Raw genomic sequence first — 21,372 nt, 5'->3', positions numbered from 1 at the left:
TTGTTGTTGCTAAGGCCTTTGTGGGGAATTAGAGTTATCTTTCACTCTCATATTTTGATGCGCATGAAATCTCTGTATAAAAAGCAAACTCCATGGATTCTTCTTCTTCAANAAACCATAAAAATCATCAAAAAAAAAAAAAAAAAAAAAAAAAAAAAAAAAAAAAAAAAAAAAGTGTGTAGTGAGGATGTGGAGGTTGGTATAACTAGTGTAACTACCTCTGATTGAACCATCCAAAAAGGAAGGTGCAATTTGTTTGTAAAAGTAGTTTAATAACTCAAACATACCGTTAACAGATATTGTTAACTTTTGCTAGTTACACATCGTCATTACCCTAAGTTTTTAAAACGCAGTCTGCTAGGGATAAGTTTACACATGCTAGAATACTTCGTTTCTCTCTCCTACCGATGTGAGATCTCACAATTCATCCCCCTTCACAGCCCCTACGGTCCTCGCTGTCACTTGTTCCTCCCTCCAATCGATTGGGATCTCATACTCCACTTTCTTATGGGCTCGACGTTCTCATTGACACACTCTTAGTGTCCACCCCACCTTAGGAGCTTAGCGTCCTTTGACACACAGTCCAATGTCGAGCTCTTATACAAGTACAAACTTCTACTATTTCAAGTCTTTTCTAACCATCCTATACTGGTGATCACTCTCTTAATATAATTTCTATTCATTTATGTATGTCACCGTCAATGAATTAATGTACGGAGAAAATGACTATTTTAGTCCAATTTAAATTATTCTAGAAATAGAAATTATGGAATTTACTAAATTTTCCTCCAGCCTAATTAGAAGGCAATAGCTGTAACAAATCCCAAATTAAGCGGAAATTAATCCGCATAAATGGGCTTTTTTTAAAAGGTAAATCACGGACCGAAGTCCCAACCCAGCAACCACTACCGGAGACCAAAATTACTGTAGTAATTAAATCCCGTACCGTCTTTTTACTGTTCTCAGTTAATTATATTTCAAATTTTGCGCCTGAATGGTCAATTTCTTTCAATCTATTCACCAAAAGCGATTGAAAAAGAGAGTTAAAGAAGGTGCTTTCACCCTCAAATTTGACGTTTACTGTGCTTTTGATTCACACCACCTGCAATCATTTGGATATTATATTTTTTTTAAAAAAAAATTATTTTTGTATTTAGCTTGATTTGGTTAATTTAAAAAATAAAATAAGAGGAAATTACTATATTCTTATAATAAATTAGGAAATTACTTATGAGCCAAATTATAAATAAATAAAACGTAAAAAAAGCATTAAAATTCAACACTTCTCCGCGCATCTCTACATACCAACATAGTAATTTCAGCATATTTTGTTTTCACTCATATGCATGTTATAAAAAATTTCAAGAAGTCACTAAACATAAAATTGCTGGAAGTAAAAGCATGTTTAACCATAAAGTTCCTATAATTGAGTTATTGAACAAAGGTGTACCTCATTGGTACATACAATGGCTTTAAATTCTTTTAAGTCTTTCTTAGCTATTCTATTCTTAAGATTCATCTCATTTGAATATAATTTCGGTTCATTCATGTAAATTTTAAATCAAAGATTTTATCGGTTCAAAAATAAATACTGTGGGTTTTATTATTTTGTTTATGAAAAAATTAATTAATAATAAAAATCATATTAAACCATTAATATAATATAAAATACTAATTTTAAAGGTACAAATATGTACAAATTAAAGGTCATTAAGTATAATTACTATATTGATATTAATAATTTAATAAAAATAATTAGTAACAACAATACCTAAATAAATAAGAATATATAATAGCGGTCTTAAATTCATGACAAGACTCACGAAACGAACAAAATTATAGTATATATTTATTCAATCCACTTGCATTTTTATGAAGAAAAGAAACAAATTGACGGTTGATTAATTAATACTTTTACGTAATAAAATAATGATGATAGAGACCAAATGATCAAATAATTGGATGTTAAATCAATATATTACTTTATGAAATGAATTATATAATAAGCTTCCAAAACAATACCCTAAGTTTTGTTAATTATCACAATCAAATCTTATTGTCAATTGAAAAATCATGGTTCTTTTTGAGCTTTGTAAACGAGACATAAACCTCAATCACACAAATGCAAGTGATTTTAGTGGTGTTTTGCTTTTGGAGGGCAAATAATTGATTAAAAAATAAAATAAAATAAAATAAAATAAAATAATTATAAATAATTGGGTGTGAGTAAGGATTAAAGAAGCTTATCCCTTCTGCAAATTATGACTCCAATTTATCACCTTCATATCCTGTCCCCCTCCTACTCATCAAACAAAACATCATTTCTTTCACAAATTAATACACTAATTTTAATTTAATTTAATTTAACAGAGGACTTTTTCACTTGGGTAATAGAAAAAAGACATTAAAGCTATATAAAATTAGTTATCCTAATTAAATAATTAATAGTAGGCCGTACAAGGACAAGTTACGTTTTGATATTAGTTAAGAACGAGAATGATATTAGTTTTATTTAGAAAGTATTTTATTAAGAAGAAAGGACTCGAGCTCCTCGAAAAATAGGGTAGACCCATCCTCGAACTTTCCAAAACCTATGGTAAATGTGTGATCATTTGATAAAATATATAGTTTATTTTATTTTTTTTTTCTTTTAACTATTCTTATAAAATCTATGTCTACCTCTAATTTCCTTCATTTTACCAAAATTTTATAAATAAAAAAATTAAAAGAAGAAAATTTAAATTTAAAAAATAAAAATAAAAAACAAAATCAGACTGGAAATTAAATGATTGATTCAAATGAGCCCCAAATGTATATAAAAAATGGAGGAAAACAAAGAAAAAGCAAAGAGGAAGACAAAGTAGAACCTAGCCTCAGAGAAAATCAAATACGAGAGAAAAATATAAACATTTAAACAAAATAACAAACGAACAAACCTAATCAAAATTTTATGCAAATGAACGACTTTTGATCAAAACACTGAATAAACTCATTTAGGAATGCAACAAAAATAAACAAAAATAAACTTTTATATAACTGAATGCGTTCTGCTATTCTGTAATACAAGACATCTTTTTATGACATATATTTTAAAATACAAATAAAAGAGGGAAAAGGAAACTATGGGGATTTCTGAAGGCTAAGATCTGATGAGGTTCAAGGTAAAAGTTCTAAGAGAATTCCATAACCACCCTGGAGGGAGCATGTGTTTTCAACACCATTTCTTCATATTCATCACTAGGATCTGAGAGGGCAATAATAGCTCCTCCAGCTCCAATGGACGCTTCTCCTTGATGTAAAACAACTGTTCTTATCACGATATTAAGATCAAATGTCTGATTGTACGAGATATATCCAATACAACCCGAATAAATACCTCGAGGACAATTCTCGAGGGAGTCGAGGATTTCCATGGACCTCAACTTTGGTGCTCCTGTCATTGAACCACCAGGAAATGCTGCTTTTATACAGTCAATGGCGCTTACATTTGGCTGTTTCTTGCCTCGAACTGTGCTCACCATAGTATGCACAGTTGCATATGATTCTATGTCCATGAGAAGTGGAACATGAACAGAACCCGGTTCACATACACGACCGAGGTCGTTCCTTAGAAGATCAACGATCATTAAGTTTTCCGCTTGGTTCTTTTCACTATATCAAGAGAAATCAATCTAATAGTTAGCAAAAATGAGGTTACCAATGATAATACCTTGTCAAAGAAAGCCCCTATTGCACTTCAATTACTAGCATTGTTTTTCAGCACTAAATTTGAAGAACATACCTATACTGCAACTGCATTTTGAGCAGTTCATCTTCCTCTGTTGTCACTCCTCGCTTTGTAGTACCTTTAATGGGTTTCGCTTCCAGAACACCATCCCTATTCAACTGTAGGAACCGTTCAGGTGATGAACAGCAGATACATATATCTTCTTTTGAAAAATTTAGCCAAGCAGCATAAGGTGCCGGATTTCTTTCTCTGAGCCTGAGGTAAAGTCTCAGGGCATCAGTTTCCTCAATTTTTTTCCTAATTTGGGTTGTGAGGCACAGCTCGTAGCTTTCGCCGTCTTTGATGTATTGCTTACACTTCTCGACATCGCTCATGTATTCCTCCATCGATTTCTCGGCAACAAACTCGACCTTACACGGAGTAAATGACACATTGAGTGAACTTTCTTCAATTAACTTCTCTGGAACAGAAGTTCTCAATTCCATAAGTTTGAGCTCAGCATCGTCCAACCAAGATGTAGAAGTATTACATTCTTCATGTATGGATAACAAGTAAACATCATCCGAAGAGTGATCAATGACCAAAAGATTGTCAGCGAAGAAAAAACACGCATCTGGAGTTCTGGACTTGTGTTGGTTGTACGGTGCACCACATTCTATTTTGAGTTCATATCTACAGAATATAGAGGGTTATGTTAGAAAAGTGTCATCTATTTATTAGCATTGCCAATATTGTGGAAGATCTTTCGTTTTGTAACCATTCCAATATTAATTGTTCATATATACTCCAGCATCTAGAATGACAAGCTACGAGAGGGACATCTGAAAGCACATCAAAATGCGTAAACCCATATATAAAGTTACCTAGCACCTATAACATACTCTTAACTCTTATAGCTTGCTTTGTAAGACAGTCTTTGTAGTTTTAAAACGATAGTCAGGTGGTTTGAAAATGTTCAAATTATAGTCGAATTGAAATCACTATTCAGAGGCCCAAATTTGTTTCAGAAAGAAACTTCATAATTTTTCTAATCTGGGTCATCTGAATACTAAAATGAAAATAACTTCTAAAAAATAGTTCCACAGACATATTGTCATTACATTCCGTAGTTGCTCAGTCAGGGTTTATGGCAGTTTTCGGAGGGTGTCAGAGATCAATTTCTTTGACCAACAGGAGAGCCCTTCGCCAGTAGATAAAGAAAGGACTCGGTTTAGATAGGGATACTGGAGCTGCACACCGCAAGGAAATGCAGCGAGTTGGCAAGCATTTTATGTCTAAAAGAGAATGAAAATGACAGGACAGGGAGGTACACCAGTGGAAAATTACGTTTAAAGCTTCAAATATGTCTGTGCTCCAAAGCTCGGGGTTCGAGAAGGGGGCAATGAGCTGTTTATTTTATTTATTTATTTTTTTGTATGTGGATTTTTTCCTCTAGGGTATCGGCCATGGCTTTCAATTTTGAGTTAAGTTTGTCGTTCTAGATGCTGCAACACTCAAAAGAGAGTGACACAATCACCAGAAATGGAAGAAAGCATCAACACGCAAAGGGAGTAGCACAAAAGCCACGAAGCCAAAGACGAGAGCAATAGCCAAAAGCCTAAACAATCCACAACTCAGGGCCAGAGAAAGCCAAAAAAGCAGCAGCTGCGCCCAAAAACTGAAAACCGAGGAGCTAAGCAAAACAAAAGATAACCACTTCAGCCCAGCCAAAGACAAATGCACTTCAAGGAGAAAAGAAACAACATCAAAAACCAAAACCCCATCCTCAAGAGTTAATCTCGTAGAGTTCAGTGCCACGTTTCTTTAAAAAAGAAGAAAAATTTTCTTTTCCATCTAATATGTTGATGCGATTGAGACGAGACTCATCTAACAAATTAAGGAGATCTAGTTTGTTCTTCAGGGAGTTTTTTGATTGAGGGATTACTGACTAAGATCCTTGCTGATCGGTTAAAGAAAGCACTACTTGCTACAATTTCTGATTCTCAAGTGGCTTTCGTTGAAAGAAGATAGATTTTCGATCAAGTCCACATTGCCAATGAAGCTATTGAGGACTTCCGAATTGTAAGTAGGTAGAAGATATTTTCAAGATCTAGAAAGCCTATGATCATGTAGACTGGGACTTCCTAGATAAAGAGCTCAGGAAGAAAGGGTTTGGTGACAAATAGAGAGCTTGGATCTGGACATGCATAAGATTTGTCAATTGTTCCTTCCTCACCGGCAAATCAAGAAGGTGTAATAGAGGGCTTTCAAATAGGGAGCGATAGTATATACCTCTCTCACATCTAGTACGCTGATTACACGATTTTTTTTTCTATTTTAGTAAGGAAGAGATCTTTTGTTAATCTTAATCGATTCTTATTCTTCTTTGAGGCTATGTGGGGTCTAAAAAAGTAATGGAGGAAAATGCTTGGTTATTCAAGCTGTCTCATTGGGTTTAGCTGTTGGGTTATAAAATGGGTAGTTTTCATCTTTCTATCTTGGTCTCCCTTCAGGGCATAACCCCGGAAGTCTGATGGGAATCCTAGTGTGGAAAAGATATAGAAATGTCTCTTTGAAAGAAATCCTTCTTCTCTAAGGGAGGTAGGCTGACTCTTTATCCAGTAGGACTATTTGTCGAGCTGTCAAGGTCAGTTTTATCGATTTTGGTTGATGATTTTGGGATGCTTCATGAAAACAATTGGCTGAATACACGACCGGTTGGTCGCGGTTTTGGTGGCTTTAGGATGTTGATAGAATGAGATGATATGTTGTTGCATGACGCTAGATGGCCAAGCCTTGACGACAAAGAAAGAGATAGCAAAAAAGATATGGGAAAAAGGAGAGATAGAAAGGAACGTTTAGGTAGAAAAAGATATAAAGAGGAAGGGACAAGAGAGAAGGGTTAAAGATTGAAGCACAGTGAGAAAGAGAAAAGAGAGAATAAAATATTTAATGACTAGTTTTCCTGAAAAAAAGAAAAAAAAGAGTACACACCACAATGTGCAGTGTGCAGTCTACAAACTGTAGCGAACACTCAACAGTATTTTTTTTTTTTTTTAAATACTGAAGGATGAATATCAGTCGGTTGGTCAGAAACTTCCTCTCTGACCACTCCGGACCAACACACTAGTTGGTTTTGCATTGCAAAACCGCACTAACCAAATTCTTCACAAAATGACCGACCAATGCCAGTTTGGTCGATCAGGTCCGTTTTGGCCTTCTGTTGTCCACCCCTACTATCCCATCTGTTCTGAGCGGGATTCAGATCAACTTCCTTCCATTTTTAGAGTCCTTGTGAAATTTTATGTGGAACGGCATGGGGGGTCTCATTTCGTGAATTAGGTGATTGTGTCTAAATTAGTGGAACAAAGAGGTTTAGCGATGGGTAATGAGTAATCTTAGATTTGGTAATGAAGCCCCCATTGGAGCCTAATGCCCTTCAACATAAAGTTATTAGGACATGATTGGGAGTGTTTTAAAATGGGCAAAATTGTCACATTTAGAATCACTTTGAAACATTCCTAAGTATTCAAAATATTTAACACTTTCAAAACGTGATTTTCCTACCATCAAAATTGACTTTAAATCATTAAAAACTTGTTTCCAAGTGATTTTAAAAGAGAAGATTAATTTTAACTATTTCAAAAACTCCCAAACACGCCCTTACCGGAGGAATAGTGATTAGGGTTGGTTTTTCTTTCTTTTACTAGTCTGTGGAAAATTCTGTTGGGAATGGGAAAATTTTCGTTATGGCGGGGATCATTCGCCAGGTGCTAGCCCCTAGTATTCTCTTTTCCCACGTTTGTATCATTTGCCCTCTATTGGCCTCTATCTTGTCTCTAGGAAGTTCGTCCTCTTTAGGAAGTTTGTCCTTTTCGCCTTCTTTAGGTTTTGTTCAACCTTTGACATTATGTCTCTTCCATCGTTATTGGGAGATTTCTCGATTATCTCAAGGAGGGATTTTCAGTTTTGGGCTCCTAGTGCTCGAAGGGTTATTCTTGTATATCTTTTTTCCTTCTTTGAGTGATGCCTCTTCTCCTTAGGCCCCCTCATCATTTCTCACTTAGAAAGGTAAAACTTCTCAAGGAATGCTATATTGTTTGTGGGGCATGTTTTACCCGGGAAGGTTAACATGACTGCCCGTATTTAGAGGCATTCGTCTTTTTTGGTGGGACCATATTGGTGGCATCATCGGGAGGCACACAACTAAAGATCTTGATCATATTCTTTGTAGATGCCAGTTTATCTTCTTCATTGTGGGATCACTCTTTAAAGCAATTGGAGGGTTCTCTCCTCATAGTGGAGATAGTGCTTCCTTCATTCATGAGGTCTAGTTCTTTTGTTCTTATCCTTTTGTGATTAAGGGCAATTTTGGTGGAGAGCTACTTGTTTTGCAGTCCTTTGAAGCATTTGGATCGAAAAAGGGGAGAAGAGATCTAGTGAGGATTTGTTCTTTAGTGAGGTTTAATACCTCTTTTTAAGCTTAAGTTTCGCTAAGCCTTAATGTTTTGGATTGAAGCACCTTCCTATATAGCTAGTTTGTGGCTCCCTTGTTGTTTTCTTGTATGCCCATTTGTTATTTTATTTTCTTTTATGTTTCTCAATGAAACCAGTGTTTCTTATAAATATATATTAATTGGAGAAGAAATGAAATTATAAGGGTCCAAATATAGAATTTTCTATTTTGATACCATGTTGAATCCCTATTAAACCCAAAAGATTAAGTTGATGGGTTATGGTACATTTAGTGTTACATTATACTTAAAAAAAAATAAAAAACTCCCCAACTTATTATTTGAAGAAAACAATCAGATCCTCTTTGACAATTTATCCCATCAGAATATAGTTAAATAATTAAACCGTGAAAGTAAACCTCCCTCAAAATAGTGAAAGGACCAAAAAGACAGCCTCGAAGTACAGCTTTACTGAGCTGTAAAGAAGCTGAAACTTCCATAGTTGCATCATGGCGAGTGAGAGCAAAACGATGTAATATATTATACTGATAGTAATCACTTACCCGAAGTAGCCAACATATCCACCATGAAAGTCAAATGGAAGCTCGTCATAGTCTTCCCTTTTGTATTGAAAAGATGAAAGCTCCTATAAAAATTAAGCATCAAAATACTTGTTTCAGCAATTACATTGATTAATATGTTCATATCACTATTAAAATGGATAGAAAGATTCAACAAAAGATGCACAATACTTCCAAGTTATAATCATGATGACAAACGTTCATTTACAAGAAGGTAATTGAACAAGTTGCATCTTGTCCTCACAAACAAATTGAGACCAATGGTTACTCGAAGGTCCTTAAAAAAAGAGCAGAATTGGAATCCCAAAAGAGCAACAAGAAGATTAATTTCTAGACCCCAACCTAGATCGTTGACTGCTGACTGATATCCAGTAACAGCATATGTTGAATAGTAGTAGCATTGAGTTTCAGATTACAAATTCTTGTGCAGGTTGTAGACAACAAAACCAAAATCCTTCAATATCGTACGATTCAAGAAATATTCAAGTACCTTGTTTAGATAGTCAAAGAAACCATCATTCAAAAATGTTTTGGTTGCTGATCCTTGAGCATCTTCAATTGACAGGTAGCCTCCTCCTTCAAAAGGATGACCACTGAAAAAGAATGCAATTAACTTCGTAACCAGCAATTAAAGATAGATAAGTTGTATCGTGTTCCCTTCTGGAGCATTACACGATTAACTAGGTATAACCTAGAAACTAAAGGATCACGTAAACAAACGAATAAATCCTAACATAATCTTAAAAACCAGAGGAAATAGTGGGCAGGATTGTAACTCCAACCTTTCATCTGATAACTGGAAAACCATTTGCTTCCACAGTGATCCACCTTTTCCTCCCATAAATGAAAATCGTGCTCTTCCCTATATAAATTCAGCGTCAAAACAGACATTGATGAATTATTCATTCGAAAGTAAATAATAATAATAACATGAGCAGTTGGACCAATCTTGGTGCATGATCTTTAAATGGACGTGTACCTGTAGAAAGCATAAATGATTAAATATAGAGAGAGCTTGCTGAAGTCTTACAATAGTACTGATAGTTCTTTTTCAGATGTAAAGTCTTAAATTGATGAGAATTTGATCCTCCATGATGAGCCAAGCATGGCTTATTTATAGGTTACAAAGACATAATTGTATTAAAAAAGAAAAGACGTCACCGGTGTTAAAATAACTAAAAGAAAGATGGACTTATAAATACAAAAGTTATAACTTACAACGCATCTACTGTTACTCTTATTCCGAGATTTATCTTTAAAAACAGACTGTAATGCTAGATTCCCTAACATATATATGTGCCTCATATTCATAATTAGGACTCCAAGTAATTATTAGTTTTCCTCACACAAAAAATAATCCGTATTATTCATTTCGTTTAATAGCCAATAAATATGTGTAGAACTTGCAGATATGAAACTTCACCCTTATATTGCACAAGAGATCGATCATATTACACCGTGCTGCAGTCTAATGAAGGATTGGCATTTTTGAGAAATTATTCAAAAGAGTCTTTGAACCCTACCATTGCGAATCAAGAATGCATGGGTCATATATAAATCTATAATGCTAAACATGATTAAGTTACTCAAGAGATGACCAGACCTTTTCAATCGAGGAACTGTCCAGCCAAAACGTGTTTTCAGCTTTATGATGTCCAAACAATTGATAAAATATATTTCTAGCTCCACCAACTTCAGAAGCTAAATGATCATATTTCTTCCAAGCCAACTTCAGAAATTTGACTCCATTGCTGGGATATGAAAGATTCACAAGATCAAACAGGCCAACACCTTTTTTACCAACTCCATTATGTCCAATACTTCTACTGGGAAAAGTTCCATGATTTAATTGAGAGACAGGTTTCCTTAGCCTGATTTGATTTCCTGGGAAACCGCAAACATATTTGTTAAGTTAATACCCCAACATGCAAGCTTAAAAAACACTTGATGGCTCAGTATAAAATAATGACAGAAATGAAATATTTGCACTAGACTAAAAGCATTCATTCTCGAAGTCATCCAGTTCAACGAGGAAGTATCAAGTGTAGGGTGAAGGAAGTCTGCACAAAAATAGTTTGAAACCACAGAACTTTTACCAGAATAATCTACATTTTCTTTGCAGGTGACTAATGGTCCATAGTTAAGCCAATGATCCTCGGTGATTTCTCTAAAATTCTTAAATATCTCTCTGCCATAACAGGTCCCAATGCTCTCTGGATGAAACTGGAGGTCATGTAGAAACATAAGTAATGTAAGCATGATAACTCAAAGCTTGTTAATCACAAACAAAATAACCATACACCACCTGTACACCATAATGAGGCCTGACGGAGTGCATAACTGCCATGAGAACTTTTCCATTTTGCATATTTTGATGGCTGTTGAGAGGCCAAACACGTAGAGATTTTTGTACTTCTGACATAGAATCACTAGAAACTATGCCATGAGCATCTGAAATTGAGGAAGCATTGCTAATTTCAAGAAATGATTGGGTATCTGTGGAACACGTCCATGATATTGGAATTAGTTCCTTGGGAAGCGATTCGGGATCTATTACAAGCGAATGATATCTTACAACCTGCAATAAGTAAGCCACACATATTACTGTGATATTATTTTAGTCCTTTAGTCCAAAACAACTTATTCTTTCCATGGTAGTCAATGTCAGTAAGTACAGGTTACTATAGAAGAATGATGAAAATTCTGACTAATATTTATTTGGGGCATATGAAGAGCCTCAATAATGAACAGAAGATAACATTACTTTGTAAAAATAAAAAGAAGCAACAAAAATAACAGCATAAAATAAAATGGACCTTGAACCCTGAATTTCTCCCAGATGGTATGCCATTGAAAAGACTACAACCATTGTGCTCAATTTCACTGTGCAAAGTTAGAGGGGGAAATAAGTGCATGGATGAACAAATCATATTGACCAAAGTTAAAAGAGCCGATAACAATTATTTAAAAATCAAAAGCAATTCGTATCATTAACAAGAAACCTGCAGGCTCCAATCATAATATTTTATTTTGTAATTCACACTCCAAATGGATTAAGTTGTTCACGAAGTAAGTGAACAGAAAATACCCAAGAAACTTTCTCTTCAGCACCAAGCTTACCTTAGGCGTCCATGGACTGGCTCATTTGCGTGAACAACTTTAGCACCATGCACATAACCTAAAGCCTGTAAAATGAAAAGCCATCATATGTATAAAGAACGTCATTTAAAAAAGAAGTGCAAACTGCCCCTGAGAAGGAAAGGAAATACCTGGTGCCCGAGGCAAACACCTAAAATGGGGATATCCTCGCACTCATGGAGTAGACGTAGGCATATTCCTGAAAGATTAAATAACTACATTTTGTTTTTGTTTTTTTTTCAAGAAATAAGTTAAAGCTCAGAACAAAAAAAGTAATTGACCAAGACTGTGATGTTAATGCAAACACCATGATAGGTAACAATTTCAGTAACAGAGTGATGGCCATATTATTCCAGTCAACATTTCAGAATTATCCTTTGAATGAAATAGACTATAGAAGGGTAAAAATGCCACATTTATATCATTATCTGTAATCTCTCACCTATATTATTGGCACATGTTGGAGAACCGGGCCCAGGTGATATAACAATATTATCAAATGCCTTCTCTTCATACAAGTAATGACATAAATCTTCCCATGTCCATTCATCATTTCGTATGACCACAGGAGGCACTAGCACAAAACCAAAGAAGTATAAGAGAGGCGCAAGAGCAGTTTCATACTCTATCATTAGCATCAATTACTATACACCCTAGTTCATACAAGAACAGACAAAGCTATGAACAATGTACGTGCTGAAATGGAAATTGTGCCAGATACTGCATTTTTAACCCTCAAGATGAATTAATAGATTGATAAACTATAAAAACTCATTTAATCATTTTCAAAAAAAGATTTGTCTAAGTTGCCATGTTTTGTGGACTAAACTAATAAGTTATAAGCCTAGTCCAAAGTAATTTATTGTTCATAAGAGTGTCAAAAAGATAATAACAAAAATAAAAGCTCTTAACTGTGAACCTCCACAGTTCTTCATTAGGCGTAGAGATGATCTGCCAAAACCTGGACAGCCAGAGAGCTATGAGTGTTGCTCATGCTTGGAGAAACTTCGTGTTAATTTTTCAAATGGTTCATGACCTGGGGATTTATTGATATCTTGATCTTCTATTTTAAAATTGAACATAACTTGGAAGACCACCTTAAGTCAAAACAGGCTGAGAAGTATATACTAACAAACATGAACAAGTATAGAAACACGAAATCAAGGAAAATGAAGAAATAGCTCATTCTAATAAAGAAAAGTGAAAAGCAAAAACTTTATAAAGAAGAGACTCTAAAGCATAATGGATATGCATGAACCACAACCAACGATCATGAGTGATCTCGGATGATATGCAAAATATAAACATAAGCAGAAACGGAGATAGAGAAGACCTACATCCATTGATGACAGACAAATCTTGGTAAATATTGTATGTGTAACTATCATAGTTGTCGATCAACAACGTTCTCACAAACTCAAGCTTCAAAGGAGGCTTATGTAGCTGTTTCTTCCTCATGAACGATCCTTCCATGAGCTTAGAAGTTGTCGGACAAGATAAAGACAACATTCCAGCATTTTTCCTTAATGCTTTACAATGCCTTTTTTGTTCGAGATAATAAATTCTTACAAAATCATTTGATGTGAGTGAACTCAAGCTTGTATACACCATACCGCCATCCCGAAATTTGAGCTCGGATGACAATGAACGTAAACCCGTAATCATTTTTGTTTTTTTCGTTTTTTTTTTTCTCTTATGAACGTGTTAATGGATGGTCATAATTCCATCTATGGTTTCCACCTCCCTTCCAACTCTGCATAAAAAAAGATACACAGCCAAAACATTAAAATAACAATAATAATAATAAATGATCAATCAGGCGATCTACAAGTTAATCAAATAGTTGGAGATTTCAATCAAAATCAGACAAGATCTGTAAACAAAACCCGATTCTTCTAGTTCATTTGGAATTTCCAGCTCTAAACCAATACAGTTATTAGCAACATTCAGTTCAGAACGTTCAATCGAATCTCCTAAATTCGATTTCACACGTTGCAGAGACAAAATTCAAAATCCTTCACAGTCCTCGACATGAACAGCACCATTTACGACTAAAACAAGCATCAAAATAGGCAGAAAAACAGGGTAGAAAGAAACAGAGATGCAAACTCTAAAGATTCCGTATCAGATTCGAACAAAAACGAACCAAACAAAGGAGAGTGAAGCTGAAACGACTGCATTAGACAATCAAACCTCGAGAGTGGACCCGGGAGTGGAAGAGCGGCACAAGAGTCGAGGGAATAGAAATGGCGGTACTTATTGTGGTATGGAAAAGGGCGGGACGTGCTCTCTGATTGACCAACTGAATTTGATACGGACATTCTTCGGTTGAAGAGGTACTCTACCGACTCCAAAATCATTGTATGAGGTTATCGTTTGATCCAATCCCTTCTTTTGTTTCCTTCCCTAATATGTTTATTTTTCTTCCATTTTTTTAACCGGAAAGTCAATAAATTATGAAATTTGATGTCTTTGTGGTACACAAACCCTAAAACCTGGAACGAGAGCCCTATCAATTTGATGTTATGGTATATTTGTGTAAGTTATTTTATAATTTTAAATTATATTATTGTATTTTTATATTTTAAATGTAATATTTTATTCTATGGTCTAAGAAAAGCAATGCTTTTCAAAGGAATAATTTGACACGACTTAAAAAAAAAAAAAAAAAGCGTATTAATGATTTGACACACATATTATATACGTGGATAAAAAATGTATTAGAAAGTAAGTTAAAAAGACATATATCTGCCACGTGGCAAATTCCCAGCCACAAATATTTATTATAAGAGATAAATTTCCTTTTTTAAATGGAATCCTTCAAATTGCTAGTGAATTTATGAATAATATTTTTAAAATAAATCAATTAATAATAAATAAAAGACTCAAATACTAATTTTGGAGATTTTGTCTTCCTTTTAACACCCTTCCGATTTGGCGCGAACCACTATGATGCTTTCCATTGCTCTTGCGAGTTACGATTCCTAATCGACTTCCTCTTTTTTTTTTCCTCTCCATTTTGATTCCACTCTCTTAGCCATTGATTTCGAACTACACTCATCTCTCTCTCTCTCTCAATCGCTACCGGAAATGAAGGCGAGATATCGTGAATTCTAGGTATATGAAATTGGAGTTCGAAACGAATCGCGCTCCGGAAAATATCGAGAATCAAAACTAATTTACAAGCAGGAAGAGCGCTTCAGAGTTTGACGGAATCTTACATTCAAATGGAGATTTGCGTTTGATTTCGTGAACGATCTCGAAATTCTTGGTGGCGATTGCTTCGCGGTCTTCTAGTTTGATGCAACGTTGATGGAGAGGTAGTTTTTGGAGTTTATAGGATGGAGGTAGGTTCGCGATCTTCCACGCTTCGTCGTAATTCGGTGAATCTCTTACTCCATTTCTGTTATCTTCTCTTCATCATTTATTGTGCTAATGTAATCTCTAATTTTGATCCGGAAATGCTGTGGAGGATTGCGCTGTAGAAATTTGTTTGTTACTTCTGTCGACGCGGTGGCTATTGGAATGAAGCGGCGCGAGATGCATAATTTTGAATTTGTTCTTCAGAAATTGATGAGGTTTGGCTTTTAAAATCATTTGTTTTTGTCTTCTTAAATTAAGAATCGGAAAAGAACAAGCCTGATTAGGTTTTAGTTTGATTTTGATGATGATCAGAACAAAAATATTAATGGAAATGATGTATTAAATACAAAATTGTTGACTGGCAAATAAACTAAATTCAAATTTGAAACGGTTTCGGCACGATTGATTGAATTCTTTAGAGATCAAGTTTAAAGTTGAAACTAAGCTCAAAACAATATTTCAAAATTTTATTTTCCGGACCTATCTCCCTTTTCAATTTGATTTATTTAAATTATATTATTATTTTTCCATATTGCAAATTTTGGTTCTCTATTTTTCTGCACCTCACTCCTCACTATCATCATTTTCTTATTTATTTTCAATGTTAGATTACTAATTTTGTTTTATTAATGCTTTATTTAAATTTATTCAATTTTTAGAACAATTTTTCGTATTAGTTTCATTCTTCATTCTTTAAAAAATGTTGCAGCTTTTATGTTTTAATTACATGGTACACAAGTTATATAACTCCATGTATATTCTTTGCCATTAGTATATACTATTTTTCCTTTTTTTTTTTTTTTTTTTTTTAAGGGCACTTGTCCTACAAAATAGCTTTTTACCAAAAACGATCACTGCAAGGAGCTTAGATCCTCCCCAACTTATGAAGATTTAAGATTTATCGATCGGCACACAAACTTGTCTCTATAGACCTCAGCTCGTAAAATNTTTTTTTTTTTTTTTTTTTTTTTTTTTTAAGTGCAATTATGAGGAGAGAAATGAAAACTTTAAAAAGAATCCAACATTATTGAAGATCCACATAAATCTTATAAATAATTGAATTACTTTTGCATCATTTTAAAATTTCATTTTTATATATATTTTTATTAGCATTGGGCCCGATTGAATCATATGGCCCGGGATAATTTTGGGTCGTGTGGAGTCCAGGAGATTCTGTAACAAGAAAATATAGAAAAATCAAGCGAAACAGTCACTTTGGAGGTTAATTAAAAAAAACATACTTATCCTTCCACCCTTATTTGTTGTAAAATAGAACATTATATTCTCAAAGAAAAATAATAATGGATCTAGAGTTTAACATTTTCATACCATTTTTAGTGCTCAATTTTGAGTTTGGAGATAATTTTCAATTAGTTTATATATTTTTTAAAGCACTACATTTTTTCTACTTCTGTGTCTAGTTTCAATTTGATCTATATAAATGTACAAAATGTTATACTTTTATCTTTGGAATTTGAGTTTGGTTTCTTTTTTATTTTACACTTTTATTTTTGAATTTTTACTAAGCTTACATTTTGATTATTTGTGCTAATATTCTATGGGTTAATTTTTAGAGACTAAAATAGTTCTTAATAATATATTGTTACCATTAAAATTAGTTAATATGCTGATAGTTGAAGGGAAAAACTCAAAGGTGAGCAAAGAAAAAAAAAAAAAAAAAAAAGGGAAAGAAGAAGAAGAAAGAAAGAAAAAGGCATATAGATAAGTACAAGTGAAAGGGGGTGGATGTGCGGTAGGTGTTGGGTGTTGGGTATTGTGGGGTTGGAGAGATAGTGTAGAGGCACATGATGGTCTGAGGCTGAGGCAAACAAACTATATATAAACTTGGCATGGTAAAAGATGTTGGCAGCAGGGTGGGTGCATGAATGGGCTTGTTTTTCTGCGAGGGTTTCGAGTAACAACAAATTTGTATTATTATTATTATTACGATTAGGTTAAAATATCATTATGATCCCACTATTATTTTTAACATTATTATACTTTGGTCCTACTTTTTCATTTTTTTTTTTTAATTTCTAAAAGATTTTAGATTAAGGACAAAAATAATATAAAAACTAAAAAATGACTGAAATATTTTGGGTTAAAAAAAAAAAAAAACACTTAATAGAGGGATAAGGGAGTAAGAGAGGGTCCTATATATATATATATATATATATATGCAAAAGAGATGTCTGACAGTGCAGGATTCCCACATCCAAAGCTCTAAACTATACAGAGAGGCTTTGAATTTGGTTAGCCATTTTGAACATACGAGTTTAGTTTGCTTTCCTTTTGATGGTTTGCCATTTTCTACATTCATGGAAAGGCAATGCCACAATTTCTCCCTCTCCCTCTCTACTTTTTACTACTGCATGCTTTACTACTGCATACTTTTTACTACTACTGCATGCCACAATTTCCATTATTATTCTCTCTCTCTCTCTCTCTATTTTTCTCATATCTTTCCTTTCATTCCAAACTGCCCATATGCCTCTTTCTCTACTCTCTGGGTTACACACATATTTATCTTTATCTCTTTCAATTTCAAAACGCACGAATTTAACTCATGAACATTCAAATAGCATCCGTGTCAAAAGAAGAAAAAAACAAAACATAGGTGTGAAATTGCCTATTCTTCGCTTGGATTAGATTACTAAAATATAGGATTTCAGAGGTAGATTGTGTATAAAGTTTGAACATGTATGGGCGAGAGAGTGATGACTCATGCTCAAGATTCAAATTTCGGATTTGGCGCCGGATGGCTCATTATCGTCAAGCTACTTATGCCTTTACTTCTTAAGAGTGAATGGGTGAGTGAGTGTAATGACTCATGCTCAAGATTCAAATTCAAATTCGAGTTTGGCATTGATGACCCTTTGCATCCCCATGGCCACATTACCTCTTCTCTCGTTTTATATCTCTTTATAAGAGCACAAGACTATCTCCACAATCTCCACAAACAAATACTAGTCATTCCAGCATACTTTGTCTCCATTCCAGCATACTTTGTCTCATTCACATACATTCTTATTGTTATTTTTCATTCTCTCTTTTTCTCTCTGTAATTTTGATTTATTGACTAATTCAAATTAATGGAAGAAAAGAGATGGTATTGAATAAATTCAGGTACAATTTATATTGAATTTTATCTCACTTTTCTATTCCACGATCATTTGAGAATCACGGATGCAATAGGTTTGGAGATTCTAAAATCATTTAAATTTTATTTTGATAATATTAAATCTCTTAAAGTTATTTTAATTAACCATTTCAAAATAATTCGTAAATATTGATTTGATGTAAATTAAATGTAGTGTGATTAAACCATCATCGAAATTTGAGTAAGATTCCAATAAATTAAAGTACTCATTAAATTATTTTTAAAATCAATGGAAAACGGACTCATAAGTAGTTAAAATTTGCCAATATAAAATTGTATTAATTGATAATTGATATATATTTATTATGTTTAAAAAAAAGAATAAAATTTTGATAATGAAATTAAATATCAGCTGAATTCATTATTTTAAAATCAATGGAAAACGGAATAATAAATTAATAATACTACACATTCCTATTTGACTACAATTAAAATATTTAATAAATTATATTACTTCCCAATAATTTTCATATTTTATTTTAATTATAAATTTTGAATCTGACACTGTCCATTTTCTGCCCTAAAAACCCCTTTGGAAGAGCATTGTTTTGACAGCTAAAGATTCTTTTGCAGACATTGACTCTTCATTGAAACAATACACACTGATTTCATTACAAATTAAAACATGTTTTTTTCTGACCCAAAATCACCATTTGTTCATATATCCAAACTCCTCAATTCAAACCCAATTAATTAGTAATCTTGAAATTTTCTAGTTAGAATTATAAGTTTCGTGCTTCAATTTCAAGTTTCCTTTGGTTTTTTTTAGTATAGTTTTCGGGTTTTACAAATTCCCGATCACATCACTAAATTTTGTTTTTCTATAGCAAAGCTCGTAAGAAACATCACCATTACATGCTCACCGCTAGTAGATATTGTCCGCTCTTGCCCGTTATATTGTCAACCTCATAATTTTAAAACGTGTCTATTAGGAAGAGATTTCAACATTTTTTGTGGGATCTCATAATTCACCATATTGGGGTCTCATCGTCTTTGTTGCCATACCGCCCGATGTTTAGCTCTAATGTCATTTTTAACAGCTCAAGTCCACAACTAGAAAATATTGTTCGTTTTGACTCGTTATGTATCGTCGTTAGCCTCACGATTTTAAAATGCGTTTACTAAGGAAAGGTTTCCACACCTTTATAAAATATGTTTCATTCCTCTCTTCAACTGATATGGAATCTCACATAATATGATGTGCTATAAACTAACTAACAGTGGATTTACAACGTCAAACCACTGAAAATTGTAACAATAATTTTATTCTTATCGCTTCATAACCTAACAAATGTGACGTATAGTTTAGAAAGTTGATTTATTCCTTAGAAAAATTTAAATTATAGACGATTATAAATTAGACATTGAATTATAAATTTATAAAATTCAAAAGAAAACAAGTGGAAATCTCTGTCGTCCCTTAAAATTTTATAAAATAAAACAATAAAGAATGTGATTGAAATAAAAATTATAGAAAATTAATTTTTTTTTTAAAAAAAAAGTGATGTGGATTGAAAGAAAAGATGGTGGTGGATGGATACTTTATGGTATTTTCCATATTTTCCCCATTTTTTAATGGTTTAATTGAGATTTGAAAGGATAAAATAAATGCAAATGAGGAATCGTATGTGTTTCCAAACACTCCGAGACAAAATGGGATTCACAATACAAAAGCAAATTTGAAAAGGAGACCTCAAACCCCATAACAACCCTTTCTTATCTTACCAACTTACTTAACCCCAACCCTAAATAACCCCCTCTTTCTCGAGATTTAATTTACTCGGGACAGTTAAATCAATGTACTTAACGTTTTAAAAAGAAAGTAGAAGTTATAGCTCGACGATGAATCGATCTGGTGCTTAATAGAGAAAAGAATAGTCGTATTTAGTAAACTTTCCTTTCAGTTTCAGGGGTATGTGACAACTCGAAGGCTCGAACCCTAAATAACGCTCTCTCTTTGTTTCCCAAACGGGGATGCCCGTTGTCTACACCAGCTCGATGATCTATGCATGATCACGATGTTTTTCCGCTCTAAAACGGCTAAAGTAGGTGATAGCTAATGTGTGGGTAGGGAGAGTGTTGTTAGAGGCAAAATATGGGGTGAAATTTCAACCCCACAAAGCTCCCATTTTTACACTGTTTCCCCCACAAAAACCCCACCATTCATTAAGCTTCCTTAATTCCCCAAGCTTAGCCCTCTTGTTTTCTTGCATGTTTTATGCCAAATCTCTCTCCCTTTCCCTTCTTCCTTGTGAATATATACCTTCCCTTCTTCCTCTCCTCACCCCTTCTCAATTTTCACATCTCTCTCTCTCTCTCTCTCACTCTCTCTTTCTCTCTCTAGGATCATGTTCTTCCATGGAGGCTCTCTTTTACGAGTCTCGTGTTGTTTCTTTTAGAATCTCGGTTCTCGATTACTGGGTAGAGATTCAAATTTACGATCTCTTACTAGAATTAGAGATATCTTAACTACTGGGTTATGTTCGAATTATCGTTTCCTCCCTCGAGAGCTTCGTTCTCAAAAATCTCATGCAAAAAGCTCGTATCATTCTGATTTGAGGAACGCTCGTGTTTACTACATGCCTGGCTCCCTGTATGCCATTTGTAGAGCTCATCCGACTCTCCGATAGGCCTCCGCAGATGGCGTATGAGGAGCCATGCATATACCCAATTTCACCTTCCTCACTCCATTCTTCCATTAGGGTTTCATCAAACCCACCAAAAAAAAAATTAGGGTTTTGGTCAAATTTTGAGGGTTAAAAGTAAAAAAGTGTTTCTTTTGAGGGATTACTTATTAATAACACAAAATTTGCAGGAAAACCCAGAATTTACTGCAGAGAAGAACAAAGAAGAAGAAGAAGAACGCAAATCTAACCGTGGGATCTATTGGCCAAATCGACGGTAAAATTTTGTAACTTTTTTTTTTTTTTTTTTTTTTTTTTTTTTTTTTTTTTTTTTTTTTTTTTTTTT

At 33.8% G+C, this 21,372-nt stretch overlaps 1 protein-coding gene across 7 annotated transcripts; it reads right to left on the bottom strand.

Annotated features, from left to right (window-relative positions):
- Positions 1-3,011: 3,011 nt before the first annotated feature.
- LOC111478104 (aminodeoxychorismate synthase, chloroplastic-like) lies at positions 3,012-15,183 on the bottom strand. 7 transcript variants are annotated; one of them, XM_023122214.1, is made up of 15 exons: positions 15,101-15,183; positions 13,217-13,632; positions 12,799-12,840; positions 12,322-12,453; positions 12,011-12,078; positions 11,862-11,926; positions 11,558-11,624; positions 11,047-11,319; positions 10,838-10,964; positions 10,345-10,625; positions 9,524-9,603; positions 9,232-9,334; positions 8,724-8,806; positions 3,782-4,399; positions 3,012-3,651 (listed from the first exon to the last, which is right to left on the bottom strand). In XM_023122214.1, the coding sequence occupies exons 2-15, from the start codon at positions 13,542-13,544 to the stop codon at positions 3,171-3,173; spliced, it is 2,748 nt and encodes a 915-aa protein (XP_022977982.1). In that variant the 5' UTR covers positions 13,545-13,632; positions 15,101-15,183; the 3' UTR covers positions 3,012-3,170. The 7 variants fall into 7 exon arrangements, with proteins under 7 accessions (XP_022977982.1, XP_022977976.1, XP_022977998.1 ...); XM_023122208.1 differs by lacking the exon at positions 15,101-15,183 and adding an exon at positions 14,073-14,269; XM_023122230.1 differs by lacking the exon at positions 15,101-15,183 and adding an exon at positions 12,916-12,992 and having other exon boundaries at positions 13,217-13,350.
- Between the last annotated feature and the right edge of the window lie 6,189 nt (positions 15,184-21,372).

The sequence above is a fragment of the Cucurbita maxima genome, unplaced genomic scaffold, assembly GCF_002738345.1.
Source record: "Cucurbita maxima cultivar Rimu unplaced genomic scaffold, Cmax_1.0 Cma_Scf00001, whole genome shotgun sequence".
Lineage (NCBI taxonomy): Eukaryota > Viridiplantae > Streptophyta > Magnoliopsida > Cucurbitales > Cucurbitaceae > Cucurbita > Cucurbita maxima.
This window is presented reverse-complemented; position numbering and strand designations above follow the sequence as displayed.

Excerpts from the sequence above, each read along its gene's own strand:
- LOC111478104 (XM_023122214.1), bottom strand. The coding sequence starts at position 13,544 with ATGATTACGGGTTTACGTTCATTGTCATCCGAGCTCAAATTTCGGGAT. Across the intron at positions 10,965-11,046 it reads GGCCTCATTATGGTGTACAG|TTTCATCCAGAGAGCATTGG; the intron begins GTGGTGTATGGT and ends CATGACCTCCAG. Across the intron at positions 10,626-10,837 it reads AGAAAATGTAGATTATTCTG|GAAATCAAATCAGGCTAAGG; the intron begins GTAAAAGTTCTG and ends GCGGTTTCCCAG.